Source organism: Gavia stellata, chromosome 4, assembly GCF_030936135.1.
Source record: "Gavia stellata isolate bGavSte3 chromosome 4, bGavSte3.hap2, whole genome shotgun sequence".
Classification (NCBI taxonomy): domain Eukaryota; kingdom Metazoa; phylum Chordata; class Aves; order Gaviiformes; family Gaviidae; genus Gavia; species Gavia stellata.
This window is the reverse complement of record NC_082597.1, coordinates 54,728,605-54,744,376: the sequence shown is the minus strand read 5'-3', so window position 1 is coordinate 54,744,376 and position 15,772 is coordinate 54,728,605. Positions and strand designations below refer to the sequence as shown.

The window sequence follows — 15,772 nt, the reverse complement described above, 5'->3', positions numbered from 1 at the left end:
AACCTTTCTTTTCTCATATGAAGCTTTGTACAATGATGTACTCAGTAAAAGACAGAATGACTTCTGCCTCCTATTTTTCCCTGAATAAAAATAGTCAAGCAAACAGAACATTTATTAAAATACAAAAGGTTGAAGGTACCGCTCACAGTGGACTGGGATATTTGGACATGACAGAAATTTTTCAGAACTTCAGTCAGAAATGCAAGGACTCATTTTTCTCCTACTCTGGTATTGGATAAATGCTTTCATGAAACTCCTTCTTTTGAGCCCGTGTGACTTGGTACCTTATAGAATCATAGAATGGTTTGGGTTGGAAGGGACCTTCAAAGATTATCTAGACCAACGGCCTTGTTGTGGGCAGGGAAATCTTTCACTAGACCAAGTTGCTCAAAGACCTGTCCAACCTGACCTTGAAAACTTCCACTGACAAGGAATCAACAACTTCTTTGGGCAACCCGTTCCTGTGTGTCCCACCGCCTTCATCATTAAAAGTTTCTTCCTTAGAACCAATCTAAATCTACTCTCTTTCAGTTTAAAACCATTGCCTCTTGCCCTGTCACTACAAGCCCTGGTGAAAAGTCTTTGTCTTTCTTATAAGTGCCCTTCACATATTGAAAGGTCACAATAAGGTCTCGCCTCATCCTTCTCTTCTTCAGTCTGAACAACCCCAACTCTCTCAGCTTTTCTTCATGGGTGAGGTGTTCCAGTCCTATGATCATTTTCATGGCCCTCCTCTGGACCTGCTCTAACAGGTCCATGTCTGTCTTGCACTGGGGACCCCAGAGCTTGACACAGTACTCCAGGTGGTGTCTCATGAGAGTGGATTAGAGGAAGACCTCCTTTGACCTGCTGGTTATGCTTCTTTTTATGCATCCCAGGACACAACTGGCTTTCTGGGCTGCAAACACACATTGCTGGCTCATAGCCAATTTTTCATCCACCAGTCCCTCTAAGTCCTTCTCTGCAGGGTTGCTCGCAATCAATTCATCCCCCAGTATGCACTGATGTTGGGGATGGCCCTGACCTAGGTGCAGGACCTTGCACTTGGCTTTGTTGAACTTCATGAGGTTCACATGGGCCCACTCTTCAAGCCTGTGAAGGTCCTTCTGGATGGCATCCCTTTGCTCTAGCAAATCAATGGCACCACTCAGCTTGGTGTCATGCAGATTTGCTGAGGGTGTACACAATCCCACTATCTATGATGGAGATATTAACCAATATTGGTCCTAGCACAGAGCCTTGAGGGACACCACTCATTACTGGTTTCCATTTGGACATTGAGCCATTGACTATAACTCTGCATGCAACCATCCAGCCAATTCCTTATCCAACAGTCCATCCATCAAATCCATACCTCTTGTCTATCACCTCTTTGTCTTCCATATGCTTCAACATAGATTCCAGGAGGATCTGCTCCATGATCTTACCAGGGAACTGAGGTGAGGCTGACTGGTTGGTAGTTTCCAGTGTCCTCCATTTCGCCTGTTCCCTATTATAAAGGAGTATCACAACGTTTTTTAAAATGGATGTGATATTCCCTTTTCTCCAGTCACTGGGGATTTTACCTGACTGCCATGACTTTTCAAATATTATGGAGAGTGACTTGGCAACTACACCTGCCAATTCCCTCAGGACCCTGGGATGAATCTCGTCATGTCCCATGGACTTGTGTATGTTCAGGTTCCTTAGACAGTCTCGAACCTGATCTTTTCCTACGATAGGAGGGACTTTGTTCCCCTAGTCCCTGCCTTGAGGTTCAGGGACTTGAGAGATGGCAGTGAAAACTGAGGCAAAAAAAATTGCTGAGCACCTCAGCCTTCTCCATGTCAGTGGTCACTAGATCTCCTGTCTTATTTATTGTGCAGTATGTTTTCTTTAGTCTTCCTTTTCTGATCAATGTACCTGCAGAAGCCCTTCTTATTATTCTTCACATCCCTTGCCAAATTTAGCACCAGATGTGCCTTAGCTTTCCTGATCCCATCCCTACACACCTGGACAGCATCCCTACATTCTTTCCAGGATGCATGTCCCTGCTGCTACTGCCTGTGCATTTCCTTCTTGCACTTCAGTTTGACCAGAAGGTCCTTACTCAGCCATACAGGTCTCCTGCCTTCCTAGCCTGTTTCTTACACATCAGAATCAAGAGCACTTCTTCTCTAAGTAAAATGTCCTTAAGTAGCTGCCAGCTCTGTTCTGCTCCTTTATCCCTGAGGGCAGTTTCCCAGGGGGTCCCGTCCACTAGTTCCTTAAACAACTGAAAGTTTGCTCTACTAAAATTCAGGGTCTTGACTTTACATTTTGCCTGGCCCATATCCCTCAAGTTTGTGATGGGCCTGGGCCCAGGCTGCAACCCAGGATGCCACCAATCTTGACCTCTCCAATTAGTTCATTTGTGTTGGTGAGCAACAGGTCCAGTAGTGCTTCTCCTCTGGTTGGGCTGTCTTTCACCTGGATTAAAAAATTATCCTCAACACGCCCTGGGAGTCTCCTGGATGGTTTACAGCTTGCTGTGCCACTTTTCCAGCAGATGTCAGGTTGATTAAAGTCCCCCAGCAGGATCAGAGCCTGCGAACATTGTGCTTTGTCGTGGTTTAGTTCCACCCGGCAACTAAACACCACACAGCCGCTCGCTCACTCCCCCCAGGCGGGATGGGGGAGAGAATTGGAAGAGTAAGACTGAGAAAACTCGTGGGTTGAGATAAAGAGAGTTTAATAGGTAAAGCAAAAGCCGCGCACACAAGCAAAGCAAAACAAGGAATTCATTCACCACTTCCCATGGGCAGGCAGGTGTTCAGCCATCTCCAGGAAAGCAGGGCTCCATCACGCGTAACGGTTGCTTGGGAAGACAAACATCATTACTCCGAATGTCCCCCCCTTCCTTCTTCTTCCCCCAGCTTTATATACTGAGCATGACATCATATGGTATGGAATATCCCTTTGGTCAGTTGGGGTCAGCTGTCCCGGCTGTGTCCCCTCCCAACTTGCCGTGCACCCCCAGCCCACTCACAGGTGGGGCGGTGTGAGGAGCAGAAAAGGCCTTGACTGTGTGTAAGCCCTGCTCAGCAGTAACTAAAACATCCCTGTGTATCAACATTGTTTCCAGCACAAATCCAAAACACAGCCCCATACTAGCTGCTATGAAGAAAGTTAACTCTATCCCAGCCAAAACCAGCACATGCTTCCTGTAGTTGAAGTAAGAAAGCTTTGCCAACATCCTCCCCTTGATCAGGTGGCCTGTAGTAAATGCCAACCATGAGGTTTCCTTTGTTGGCTTGGCCTCTAATTTTTACCCATAAGATCTCAACTGTTCATCACTGTTTTTCAAAGACAACTTTCTTCAATCAATCCATCCTTTTACATAGAGGACAACCCCTCCCCTCCTTCCTTGCCTGTCCCTTCTGAACAGTTTATAGCCATGAATTGAGACAGCCCAGTCTTGTGATTCATCCCACCAAATGAACTATGACTGTGCTGGAGTTTTACTGTTTGCTCAGGAGGCTATACGGAGGCCCCCATCTCACAAATGCAGCTGAGGAGGCAGGACTGCAGCATATGTATGCATATTTCAAACAGCGTGATCAAAGTCATGCATTAAACCTATAGCTGCAAAGCCCCATTAACATGATTTTCACCTTGGGCTGCCTAAGGCTGCACAGCATCTTCAGTATTTTCTCAAGCAAGTAGCCCTTCCTGATGCCTGTGCTGCTAAGCATTCATACTTTATATGCGTGATCCAGTTAAATTCATTCTGACTTACGGGTGCTCCAGGTACATAAGAAACATAAATGAAGTCACAGAGCCACTCAAGGCAATTCAAATCTGCCCTTGATATAATTGCAGACTTTGGATGATTTGGGAGATATCTTTTGTCCGTGGATGATGGATTTTATTTCAAAACTGATTTATCATGATGTTCTATATCATAACACATGGTTACATGAGTAAGAAAAATTCATGTCTCAATAGGGAAGGGGTTATGACCACATACAGTTCCGTCTCCAGCAAAGGACTCTTCCCCATGATAAAAGGTTTTTGTATTCATATAGATTTAAAATCCCCAGATAGAATAGTAATCTCTTAAATTAAGAAATCCATGACCAGATGTATGGTAGGCATTAGGCAGAAAATTTAGTTATTACAAGGGGATCCATAGATATAGCTTTCTTCATTTTTCTTAAAATTATCTCCTTGCAAAAATACTTCATTTTTTTTTAAAGTTCTATTTCAGTTCAAAGCAAGAGAGAAATAGCTCCTTGATCATTCCAGACCGTATAGTTTTTGATAACTTCCAAGCTCAGTTAAGGGATAGTTCCAAGAATCAGTTCAGATCAATTAATCAAGCAGTCCATCAGTCACATTATAAAGTTTCTTGTTTAGTATTCAATGTTTCATGTGTTTTAATTATGATATGTATGAAATTGCTACTGTACTGGATGAATTTATATGTGTATAGTGATGGTTTAATAAAAGACCTAATTTTGCCAGTAGGGAATGTGAATTCAGGTAAAGAGAAAATAGCCAGTCACTAGTCTTCCTTTCTGCATAACCCATTCATTTAATAAGCTGGGAGGGTCACAGGGTACACAAAATAATGATGTGTCTGGAAAATGTGCGCACAAGCTGGAGACCAGAAGGATGTGTAGAACAGAAACTCTGGGTATCACTAATTTGAGTATTTCTAATTGTTCAGGCAAATGTTCGAGATCTTTTGGGGGGAACATGTACATATAAAATAACACATTTCAATGCCACATGAACGTGGCATTTCCTTTGCTGCTGCACACTTTGTGCATGTCATCTGGGATCTCCCAGTGCAGCTTGTCTGGACTGCTGTGCATTGGGGATCAGCAGCTCCTTCCCACTGTGGGTTATTCTGGGGAAGGAGGCAGCACTCCCTTTCCTAGGCCACCCACACCACAAACCGCCTCAGTAAAGGTGCTGCACCACATGGCCAAGTTCTCATTTGCATTTCAAGATGGTGAGAACAACGTTTTATCTTTGACTTCTGCCTGGCCCCTGCAGCAGTGTGGGTCTGGATTTTGTCAGGGTGAAATAGGAAGTGACAAACATGTAACACTATACCTTGCTGCAGAACTGAACTGTCCTGTATGGTCTCCTACAAGCTGCAGGCAGCACAGGCAGAGATTGAGTGTCTGAGCCACTTTCTAGCTACCTGGTGCCTTGGCTCAGAAGACCTATGATTGAAAGTGGAAAGCAATACTACCTAGATGGGAAGAGTGCAATCAGCTGCAGTAGTTCAGGATGTGGAAGACATCTAAGCTACCCTTCCTCCTTGTAGGCTGTGATAAATGAGCAGCAGAGCACTGCAGGTGAGCACTTAGAAGAAAGCTGAGACACTGGAAAGCTGGTACCCATGGCTCCTTCCCAGACATTTTGAGGTTGGGAAGGCCTACGCATTTCAGAATGAGCTTGTGCTCCTTTCCTTCCAGGTCATAGCCAGGAAGTCATAGTATGCTTTTTGCTCCCAGGAGCCACTTTGGTTGTTTGCTAAGTCCCTAACTGCTGTTTCCTCCTTCTGCCTCCTCAAAAAAAAAGTGTTGCAGGCCTTGCAGATTATTCTGGGATCTTCCCTGACAAGGTTGCTCTGCATGCAGCCCAGTATTCACAGAATAAGTGAATTTAATTTACAGAATGAGATCAGCAAAATCGGCGGGATGTACCTGTGACACCTCTATTTTTTTGACGATTACTTCTCTTAACTTGGCTCATGAGTACCCTGGCTGCCTCACCTGTCAGTAGGACCACTGCAGAGGGAAGTGTGGGGCCACCACCCCACTTCCCTACAGGATGCTGCCAACTATCACTTGGGCATCCAGGCCCTTCAGGCAGGTGGTCAATGCGGCTCAGCTTTGATTCACAGGTTCCCTGGGATGTCTTTCTCTCCTCAGGATATCATGCATTTGCATCACTATGCCTCCTCTACCCCTAGCTCTCTCCTTTATCCATCTCTTTCTTGCCTGACTGCACACAGACAACTGCAGCAAGATAGCGAGGTTGGTAACCTCTGTTCTGTTGGATAAAGAAGTAGTCTGTCTTCTCTGGTGCTTAAGATACCCACCACAAGTTTCTCCTGTCTGTCTAGGCCAACTATAGTGATGTTTAGCACATTCCTTGGCTGAGTTGCTGCAGCTCAAAACCACAATTCAGCACCACAAATCAGGAATCGGGACATTTGATGAGGCAAGGAAGAGGTGGATGCTACATGTTCAGTAATGACAGGCATTGCTTGCGTGCTGTAAGGAAGAAATGATCCTTCTCTGGGAGGAGGAGTGGGGATGGGAGAGTGCTGATATGTAGCAGCTTTCTGGGAACAAGGGGAATAACTAACAGGAGGTACCTTCAGATGGGTGAGGTGGATAGGAAGAAGGACAGGAGAAGGAAAGAGGAAGGAAAGACAGAACAGGCTGATGGCCACTATTATTGACACCTATGATACTTTGCAGCCAATATTCATAGAAGCAAATGCAATGTTGAACTGTGTCTCTCCAAGTCAGCAATAGGTCATCTTTATGCAAATCAAGGGGAGCCTGCCCTGATATCATCCCAGCATCAGGTATTTGAGAAGGTGATGGCATATCGAGCTGAAAACAGTGATCTGTGCAGGATCAACAATGAAGGCTGATGTCTCAGGAATTGCTTGGAAGTGGCTGAATTTCTACTTCAATCCTCATATCTGTGCTACCATCACTAAAACACTAGATGGGGACAGATGTGTAAATAATGGCTGTTTTAAAGGGGAGAGGATTCTACATTAAGTCTATTTTAACTTCCGTAAATACATTCCTAGATAGACAAACAAGTTCAACAAAGTTCGGGGGGGGGGGGGGGGGGGGCAGCAGGAGGGGGCTGCCTGGCAAGGGCAGGTGAGCTGGGAGATGAGGGGGACAGCAGGGCAGGTAGGGCCATGCTGTCACCAAGAAGGACACAGCCCTGCAGCACCCGCACGTGACCAGTGGGGCAGGGATGTGGCAGTGATCGGGGACAGCCACAGCCCTGGATCACTGGGCAAGTCCGGGGGGACGAGACTGGGATGAGGTCGAGCCAGGAAAGTGCCGCCAGCGGAGTCAGAGATGCGCAGGCACATCACGTAAGGAAGGTAAAGCCTGAGCCTAAATGCAACCCCAAAGCCAAGAAGTTAAAACCAATGGGTGGAGGGCAAGATCTTGAGAAATCCTCAAACAAGTCACCTTCAGGTCTGTCAAAGGGAAAGGGAGAAAGAAAGTCCTAGCAACAACCAGCATGTTTTCCTTATGGGAGCAGAGTCCGACTGGATGCAGAAATACAGGCAGAACTGCAATGAAATCTGCCTGTACACAGTTAATGTGATGCATTTTTGCTCTGCATTGCTGGCCCAGGGTCGGATTTTCCATCGCATGGAATCGGCGCCCAGAACTCCCCTTCCAAATATCAGTCTGTGTTCAGGAAATCAGTTCTTCCATAAAATCTGAAAGCACACAAAAAGTTAGGAAGGGGACAGGCTGGCCGAATATATCTGTGGGCTGTTCCTGTGGGAAAGACAGTGCTTTGCAAGAACAAAAGAGTGCTAAAACCCCTGTCTTCAGATGTGCAAATTTTTGTCTTTGTCTTAGACACTTTCCCATTTCCTTTGACCTCAGGTTGGCAGATCCACCCTGAGCGATGAATTCAGCTTACTCATTTTCAGCTCTCCATACAATGTAGTTCATGCCTAGAAAGAAATCAAACTAACCTTTGTGGCTTGTATGTTTTTGTTTCCTTACGCTTGTGGCTGCCGGGCTAAGTTTGATAAGCAGCTCCCAGAGGAAAACTGATTTAATAAGCAACTCCCAAAGGAAAACTGATTTATACTGCCTGTGATTTTTTTTTTTACCGCGCCTTCTGATGTTGATTCCAGCTGTTTCTCATCGTCGGACATGGTTTAGTGGTGGACTTAGCAGTGTTAGGTTAACCGTTGGACTTGATGGTCTTAAAGGTCTTTTCCAACCTAAATAATTCTACGATTCTATGATCTCTTTCCATGGCACTTAGCTTTCTCTCCTTCCACGGCACTTAGCTTTCTCTCCCAGACAATATGCAATACACACTAGTGTCTATTAGGGAGAAGACTTTGGCTGGCGATAAATGGCAGAGAGGTATCACATACCTGCAAAAAATCCAACGAGAAGTTGTTTTAATTTAGATTCTCTTCATCTCAGGAAAAAAAAATCCTGGAACCATCCGACTTTCTAAGGGCACAGATCGTATGCAAGCGAAAGTGCTAAGTTGTTTAGTAAAATATTTGTTTATGTCGGTGATGGTTGCCATAGTTTAGAGAAGGCACTTCACCCCACCGCTGAGAAGAGGAACTTTATCCTTACTTCATACCAAGATATTCTCACCGTTGTTGCCTACTGTTCCACTCTGAAGGGACCGTATGAAGCTGTTCTTGGACAGCTAAGGATAGCACAGAAAATCAGTTAGTGGTAACTAATATGTAGCTCTTAATTAGGCGAAGAGTGGCTTCCCTGCCAAATCTGTGCGCATTAGTATGTGCTACTGACGGAAGGGCGGGGGGGAGGGGGGCGGGGGGGAGGCTCCTCCCGGATAATCTGCCCCTTGTGTAAAATGGGAGTGTTTCGACCGCTGAAAGGCACAGTGCCGTGCTGCCCCGAGCGCTGCCTATGCAGGCTTCCCTGTGCCACAAGGAGCGAAGGGACGCTACGGACTCCGCTACGGACTCTGCTGCGGGCTCTGCCGGAGCCTCCCTCCCCCCCGGCCAGAGATCGCTCCCACGGGGCTCGGAGCCGCAGTTGCAGCCGCCGTGGAAAGGCGGTGGAGTGTGCCGGCTTAAAGCTCGAGGAAATGGTGGAGGAATCGGCATGGGGAAACGGAGTGGAGGCGGGACCGGGGGGGGCGGTGTTATGTTAGCGGGCTGCCAGTCAGTGCCCGGCTGTGACTCAGCCCCGAGCCCGACCGCCGCAGGCTCTCCTCTCCGATTTCTCAGTTCGTGGCTATTTCCCGCATGAGTGAGCTCCGCCACAGGTCTGTGCACCAGCAAATGGAGCGACGGCTGGTCTGGGAAGGAGTCCAATACTTCCATACCTGATAAAACACGGATTTTTCCACGGCACAGTTCCCACACTTAGAAAATTTCCCTCAACAACCAGCCGAGACAGAGCCTCACTACCGAGTGGCGAAGCAGGGCTGGATTGCTGCCGGCCCCACGCCTGTCCCTCCTGGACAGGGTGGGCGAGGTGGGGTGCAGCGGCTGAGGAGAGCAGCTGCTCCGGGACACAGCTGGGAGTGTGCGCAACCCCTCTGTTTCCGCACGACCGCTGAAGCACCGTAAAGGTTAATTTGGGGCCAATGAGTATGACAGCTCCCTTCAAGGGCTTCCGGCAGCGGTGCAAGAAAGAGAAGATAATTGAACCCCTACACGAATGTTTCCAGAAAGGACTAGCCAGATGAGACAAATACAGATTCGTTACAGGAATGTGTGTGTAATTAACACCTCAGTCACAGGGCCGGGCCGGGAGCGAAGAGGGAAGCGCGGCCGGGAGCAGGGCGCGGCGGAACGCGGCGCCGGGGCCAGAGAAGAACGAGCCGCGGCTTTACGCTGGGCGCAGCCGCCGAAATCCTGATCGCCACGGGCACCTTCGCGACGCTCTCGTCTTACCTAGGCTTAGCGGGGGTGGGTCCCACCGCCGAATGAACCTCGGGCAGGGAGGGCGGCAGGGCAACGTCGTGCTCGGCAAACAGGAACACGGAAATCCACGAGTAGGTAGGTAGTCCCGGCGCTGTGCTGTCACAACTCGCGCAAACTCGACCGAAGAAACCCGAAATGAAAATGGTAAAAGATGATCTACGTGAAGTGCACAGCACACTCACTCCCACGTTGTCAAGCAGCAGGAGACAACACAGAATAACGATGTCTCCTCCCAAGTGCTTGGGGGTCCCAACACGGAGCACTTGTTTCAGTGATCTTAGAGACCGGTTCTCTTAATAGCCCACTGCGGCGTTCCAGTACACGGATTTGTTCAGTGTACACATCCTTTACTTCTTTAGCCTTCCATAATATGTTTGCCATAAAATGATATGCAAACACACACACAGAGTGTGTCTCCGACACACACATCGCGCTGAATCTCACCGAAACACACATCGCACTGTGCCCCCGAAAAAGACACCGCACCTGGAAACACACATTAGATTTTTCACTCCCCGACGCAAACATCACGATACACCGCCGGACACACACATCGCTCTACGTTTGACGGCGATCAGATGGCGCCGCTCCCACCCTACACACGCGTCACTACGCACCGAAGAAAACACACATCGCTCTGCACCGACTGAAGAACACATCGCTCAGCGCCCGACCGCGCACACATCGCTCTTCTCCCGATGACACACACACCGCTCCGCTCCTCCCCCACATGCACATCGCCCCCCTCCCCGACGAACACACACATGGCTTCGCTCCCCCAAGACATTCCCATCGCTCTGCTCTTGTTGACAAACACAGCGCTCTGCTCCCGACGACATCGCCCTGCATCGGCGTTTCCCCCCTCTTCCCGAAACACATCGCTCAGCGCCCCGCCACGCACACGTTCCCCTGCCTACGATACAGCCGTCGCTCTGCGTCCCCGAAACACATCACTCAGACTCCCAAACCACATTACCCTTAGGTCCCGGCACACAGAGCGCTCTGTACCTCCCGAAACGCACATCGCTCTGCTCCCCCCAACACACACTACGCCCTGAGCCCAACAACACACGCATCGCTCCGCGCCGACTGACAAACACATCGCTCCGCTCTCCGATGGACACGGACATCGCTTTGCTCCCCGAAGACACTCCCATCGCTCTGCGCCTCAACAACACATACGTCGCTCTGCTCCCCCACGGACACAGCCATCGCTCTGCGCCCCCCGAAACACACATCTCTCTGCGTCCCTCCCGAAACACATCGCTCTGCAACCCCCAAACCACATTACCCTTACGTCCCGACACACGCTACGCCCTGAGCTCAACAACACACACGCTCTGCGCCGCGACGACACACACAGCGCTCCGCTCCTCCCCTACACACGCATCGCTCTACGCCGAAGGACACACACATCGCTGCGGTCCCCGAAGACACTCCCATCGCTCTGCGCCGGTTGATTACACATCGCTTCGCTCCGCATCGCCCTGCGCCTCACGAAACCCACGTCCCTCTGCTCCCCACGAAAACACACAGCGCGTATGGCTCTGCGGCGACGACAAACACATTGCTCTTCTCCCCACAACACACATCGTTCTGAGCCTCCCACAACACACATCGTCCTGTGTCCCAACGACACACGCATCGCTCCGCGCCCCACGACGCACAAATCGCCATGTATAGGTCACTGCTATCTCTCTGCGTCTCCAGAAACACACATAGCTCTGCTCCCCCCAACACACGCTACACCCTGAGCCCAAAACCACACGCATCACTCAGCACCCGATCGCGCACACATCGCTCTTCTCCCGATGACACACACATCGCTCCGCTCCTCCCCCACACGCACATCGCTCCGCTCCCCGAAGACACTCCCATCGCTCTGCTCCGGCTGACAAACACAGCGCTCTGCGCCCGACGATGCACACATCGCCCGGCAACGACATCGTCCTCCTCTTCCCGAAACACATCGCTCTGCGCCGACGGACACGCACATGGCTCAGTGCCCCGCCACGCACACGTTCCCCTGCCTACGACACAGTCGTCGCTCTGCGCCCTCCGAAACGCACATCTCTCTGCGTCCACTCCGAAACACATTGCTCGGCGACCCGACCCCCAAACCACATTACCCTTACGTCCCAACACAAACACTACTCCACGCCTCCCCGAAACGTATGGCCCTGAGCCCAATTACACACACATCGCAGTGCGCGACGACGGACACACACATCGCTCTGTCCCGACGTACATCGCTCCGCGCCCTGCGACACTGGCACCTCTCTGCGCCAGACGAAAAACACATCCCTTTAGCTCCCCAGGACCCACAGAGGGCCGCGGATATGGCTCTGAGGCGATGACAACCACATCGCTCTTCTCCCCACGACAAAACACATCGCTCCGCACCCCCGCAACACACATCGTTCCGCGCTTGGCCGAAGCGCACATCGCCCGGGGCGGAACCACCCGCTGCCCCCACACAGCCGTCGGAGGCGGGCCTTCCTGGCCTGACGCTGGCAGCCCGCTATAAAAAAGGCTCCCGCGGGCGGCGGCGTTATCCGGTGCTCTGTTGTCGCTACGCGTTGGTGAGTGAGGGACGCGCGTTTGCTGCGATGCCTGAGCCGGCCAAGTCCGCCCCCGCGCCCAAGAAGGGCTCCAAGAAGGCCGTCACTAAGACGCAGAAGAAGGGCGACAAGAAGCGTAAGAAGAGCCGCAAGGAGAGCTACTCGATCTACGTGTACAAGGTGCTGAAGCAGGTGCACCCCGACACGGGCATCTCGTCCAAGGCCATGGGCATCATGAACTCCTTCGTCAACGACATCTTCGAGCGCATCGCGGGCGAGGCCTCGCGCCTGGCGCACTACAACAAGCGCTCCACCATCACCTCGCGGGAGATCCAGACGGCCGTGCGGCTGCTGCTGCCCGGCGAGCTGGCCAAGCACGCCGTCTCCGAGGGCACCAAGGCTGTCACCAAGTACACCAGCTCCAAGTAATCTGCCTCTGCACCCTCTGCCAGACCTGCTACACTCTTTTAAGAACTCTTTTTAGGCTCTTTTAAGAACTACCAATTCTTGAGTTTTGTCATTTTGTCACTGCTGTTTTCCGTCAGTTACTTAATTTCTGTCTTCTAAGTCTCCCTTGCATGGCGTTCTTCGGGACAAGTTTTTAATCAGTTATTGCAGTTTTTCCTATGTCTCTGAGTCTGAAGCCTTAACCTGACGTTATGCAAAATGACAGAAACTTAGGAAACGCCCATCAGGGGGCAGCAGGCGCTAAGAAATCGCAGTCGTTGACTCGCGATTAGACCTTATCTCTCTGAATGTCCGTTCCGAAACTATTAACAATCTTGTGTTAAGAACTCAGAATTAAAAAAAAATACTAGGAAATAGCTTAATTAATCCTTTAAGGCATACATTTTAATAGTTTTTTTCCGGTTAGGGAAGACCAATGAAACAAAACACTAAAAAAAGTGTGTCCTTACTAATTCCTTAAATCATCGAAGACCCTTTTAAATTATATCGGCATATGTCTATAACTGTTAACATGGAAGCTCATGGTATGAGAACAGGGAGAAGGGATGGACCGGGGCTGAAACTGGCCTGAGACCGGGGGAGCAAGCACCGTAACCACTTTCTCTCTTTTCAGACGCCAGGGACTTTTCCTGAGCAAGGGCACTCAGGAAGCGGACAGCGCAGGGAAGCTGCCCTACAAACAGCTGGCAATCGGAGCAGCCAAGAGCGCATGCCCAACGGGCAGTGTGAAGACTCACCGGTAATGGCTGGATTCAATAGTGCAGAGAAAGCCCTAAAGCTAGAGATAGGGGTTGTGTTCTTAATACTAAACTATGCTGGGGTTTTTAGACCATTGGGATTGAGCATTCATCGTTAATATAATCAGAAAACATGCTATCAGTAAAACTTAAGTAAAATATGGAAATTAAAGCTCTTTTACTGAAAAGGTGGGTGGCTCTTAAAAGAGCCTTTGGTTTAGATGATCTTTCAAAGATATTTACTTGGAGCTGGTGTACTTGGTGACAGCCTTGGTACCCTCGGAGACGGCGTGCTTGGCCAGCTCGCCGGGCAGCAGCAGCCGCACGGCCGTCTGGATCTCCCGCGAGGTGATGGTGGAGCGCTTGTTGTAGTGCGCCAGGCGCGAGGCCTCGCCCGCGATGCGCTCGAAGATGTCGTTGACGAAGGAGTTCATGATGCCCATGGCCTTGGACGAGATGCCCGTGTCGGGGTGCACCTGCTTCAGCACCTTGTACACGTAGATCGAGTAGCTCTCCTTGCGGCTCTTCTTACGCTTCTTGTCGCCTTTCTTCTGCGTCTTAGTGACGGCCTTCTTGGAGCCCTTCTTGGGCGCGGGGGCGGACTTGGCCGGCTCAGGCATCGCAGCAAACGCGCGTCCCTCACTCACCAGCACGCAGCGACAACAGAGCACCGGGTAACACCACCGCCCGCGGGAGCCCTTTTTATAGCACCGCTATGTAAAAGAGTAGCTCGGCAGCGGCACATCGCCATTGGTTGGAAGTTGTACTTGAGGTCGTCACTCTGCGCTAAGCTTTGCTATTGGACAGCTCTCGATTCGCGTTCCCATTGGCTGCCGAAGCAAGGCCTCCTTCGCAGCCTATCAGCGAAGGCGCCGCCGCTCCGCCCGAGCCGGATATAAGCGGGCTGGCGGGCGCAACTAGGAGCAGGTTGGTGTAGTTTTGCAGAGCTGTTGTGATCGTCGCTTGGCTGAGTCGCTGTGATGTCCGGCCGCGGGAAGCAGGGCGGGAAGGCGCGGGCCAAGGCCAAGTCGCGCTCGTCGCGGGCCGGGCTGCAGTTCCCCGTGGGCCGCGTGCACCGGCTGCTGCGCAAGGGCAACTACGCGGAGCGGGTGGGCGCCGGCGCCCCGGTGTACCTGGCGGCCGTGCTGGAGTACCTGACGGCCGAGATCCTGGAGCTGGCGGGCAACGCGGCCCGCGACAACAAGAAGACGCGCATCATCCCCCGCCACCTGCAGCTGGCCATCCGCAACGACGAGGAGCTCAACAAGCTGCTGGGCAAGGTGACCATCGCGCAGGGCGGGGTGCTGCCCAACATCCAGGCCGTGCTGCTGCCCAAGAAGACCGACAGCCACAAGGCTAAAGCCAAGTGATCACATCTAAGACTAATCAGGAAACAAAACAAGATAAAAGGCTCTTTTCAGAGCCGCCCACAACAGTCATAAAGGGTTGAAACAGCAAAGAGCAACTCAGTTCTAGTGAATGCAGGGAAAAACTTGTAATCTGTTTTTTTTCTTAAGTGTTTGCCTTAACTATGCTGTTCTTTGTTCCTGCCTGCCTAGTTTTTGTTTATGGAGGTTGTTTTATTAATACTAAATCTTAAAAAAAAAAAAATGGGCTGATATACCGAGAGATTCAATTTAGTTGCTTCTTGGTTTTTTTAGATTTTTTTATTTTTAATAACATTTTGATGCTTTGAGGAAGTCTAGGCTTTTTTAACGTGTTAACAGTGTTAATTCCTTTTTTGTATGATATTGGAGTAAACATTGTGCCTCCTAGTAAGCCAACTCTGCTTTGCTCTAAGTGCTCTATGCAGTATTTATTAGAAGGCGAAATAAACCGAAGTCTTTTTATCAGTCTAGATTATTTCTGTTCTGTTGAAGAGTATCAAAGAGTGGCCGATCGCTGATGAGAACTCTGTCTTGCCCGGAGTTCCAAACGCGGGGGCGTGGGGAGCAAAGCGCACACACAAAAAGTAAAATCCTGAAGAAATCACGCGGTCCTAGCAGCCACCCTGAGCCAATTCTTTCGCAACAGCAGGGATGTTCCCTGCACCGGACCCCTTGCTGATTTCCTTTTTTCACTGTATTTTAACACTATCATGTGAGAGAGTCCCGCTGGCTCTCTTTGGCACAATAAACTCTGCAGAGCACTAGGGCAGGATTTCAGGTAGGGCAGGGTTACCAGTATTCTCAGTGAGCTGCCTGATGTGATGTGCCACCACAGTGGCGGCCACTGCATTACATGGGAGGGGGAGCACTATCGCTTTTAATTTCGTTTTTCTGGAAGTACTGGCTGGATACACCCCCTCTTCTCCATGAGAC

General features: G+C 50.2%; 4 protein-coding genes across 5 annotated transcripts in view; 3 read left to right on the top strand and 1 right to left on the bottom strand.

Moving 5' to 3' along the window:
* The window catches only part of LOC132316987 (histone H3-like), a 42,807-nt gene that overhangs the window by 7,332 nt on the left and 19,703 nt on the right, over positions 1-15,772 (top strand). The window lies entirely within an intron of this gene.
* On the top strand, positions 12,286-12,675 carry LOC132316997 (histone H2B 1/2/3/4/6). Its single transcript, XM_059817352.1, has one exon. The coding sequence runs from the start codon at positions 12,295-12,297 to the stop codon at positions 12,673-12,675; it is 381 nt and encodes a 126-aa protein (XP_059673335.1). The 5' UTR covers positions 12,286-12,294.
* On the bottom strand, positions 13,691-14,080 carry LOC132316998 (histone H2B 1/2/3/4/6). Its single transcript, XM_059817353.1, has one exon. It carries the CDS (start codon positions 14,069-14,071, stop codon positions 13,691-13,693), a length of 381 nt encoding a protein of 126 aa, XP_059673336.1. The 5' UTR covers positions 14,072-14,080.
* On the top strand, positions 14,432-15,298 carry LOC132316991 (histone H2A-IV). Of its 2 annotated transcripts, XM_059817345.1 has the most exons (2): positions 14,432-14,512; positions 14,618-15,298. In XM_059817345.1, the coding sequence occupies exons 1-2, from the start codon at positions 14,432-14,434 to the stop codon at positions 14,819-14,821; spliced, it is 285 nt and encodes a 94-aa protein (XP_059673328.1). In that variant the 3' UTR covers positions 14,822-15,298. The 2 variants fall into 2 exon arrangements, with proteins under 2 accessions (XP_059673328.1, XP_059673327.1); XM_059817344.1 differs by having other exon boundaries at positions 14,432-15,298.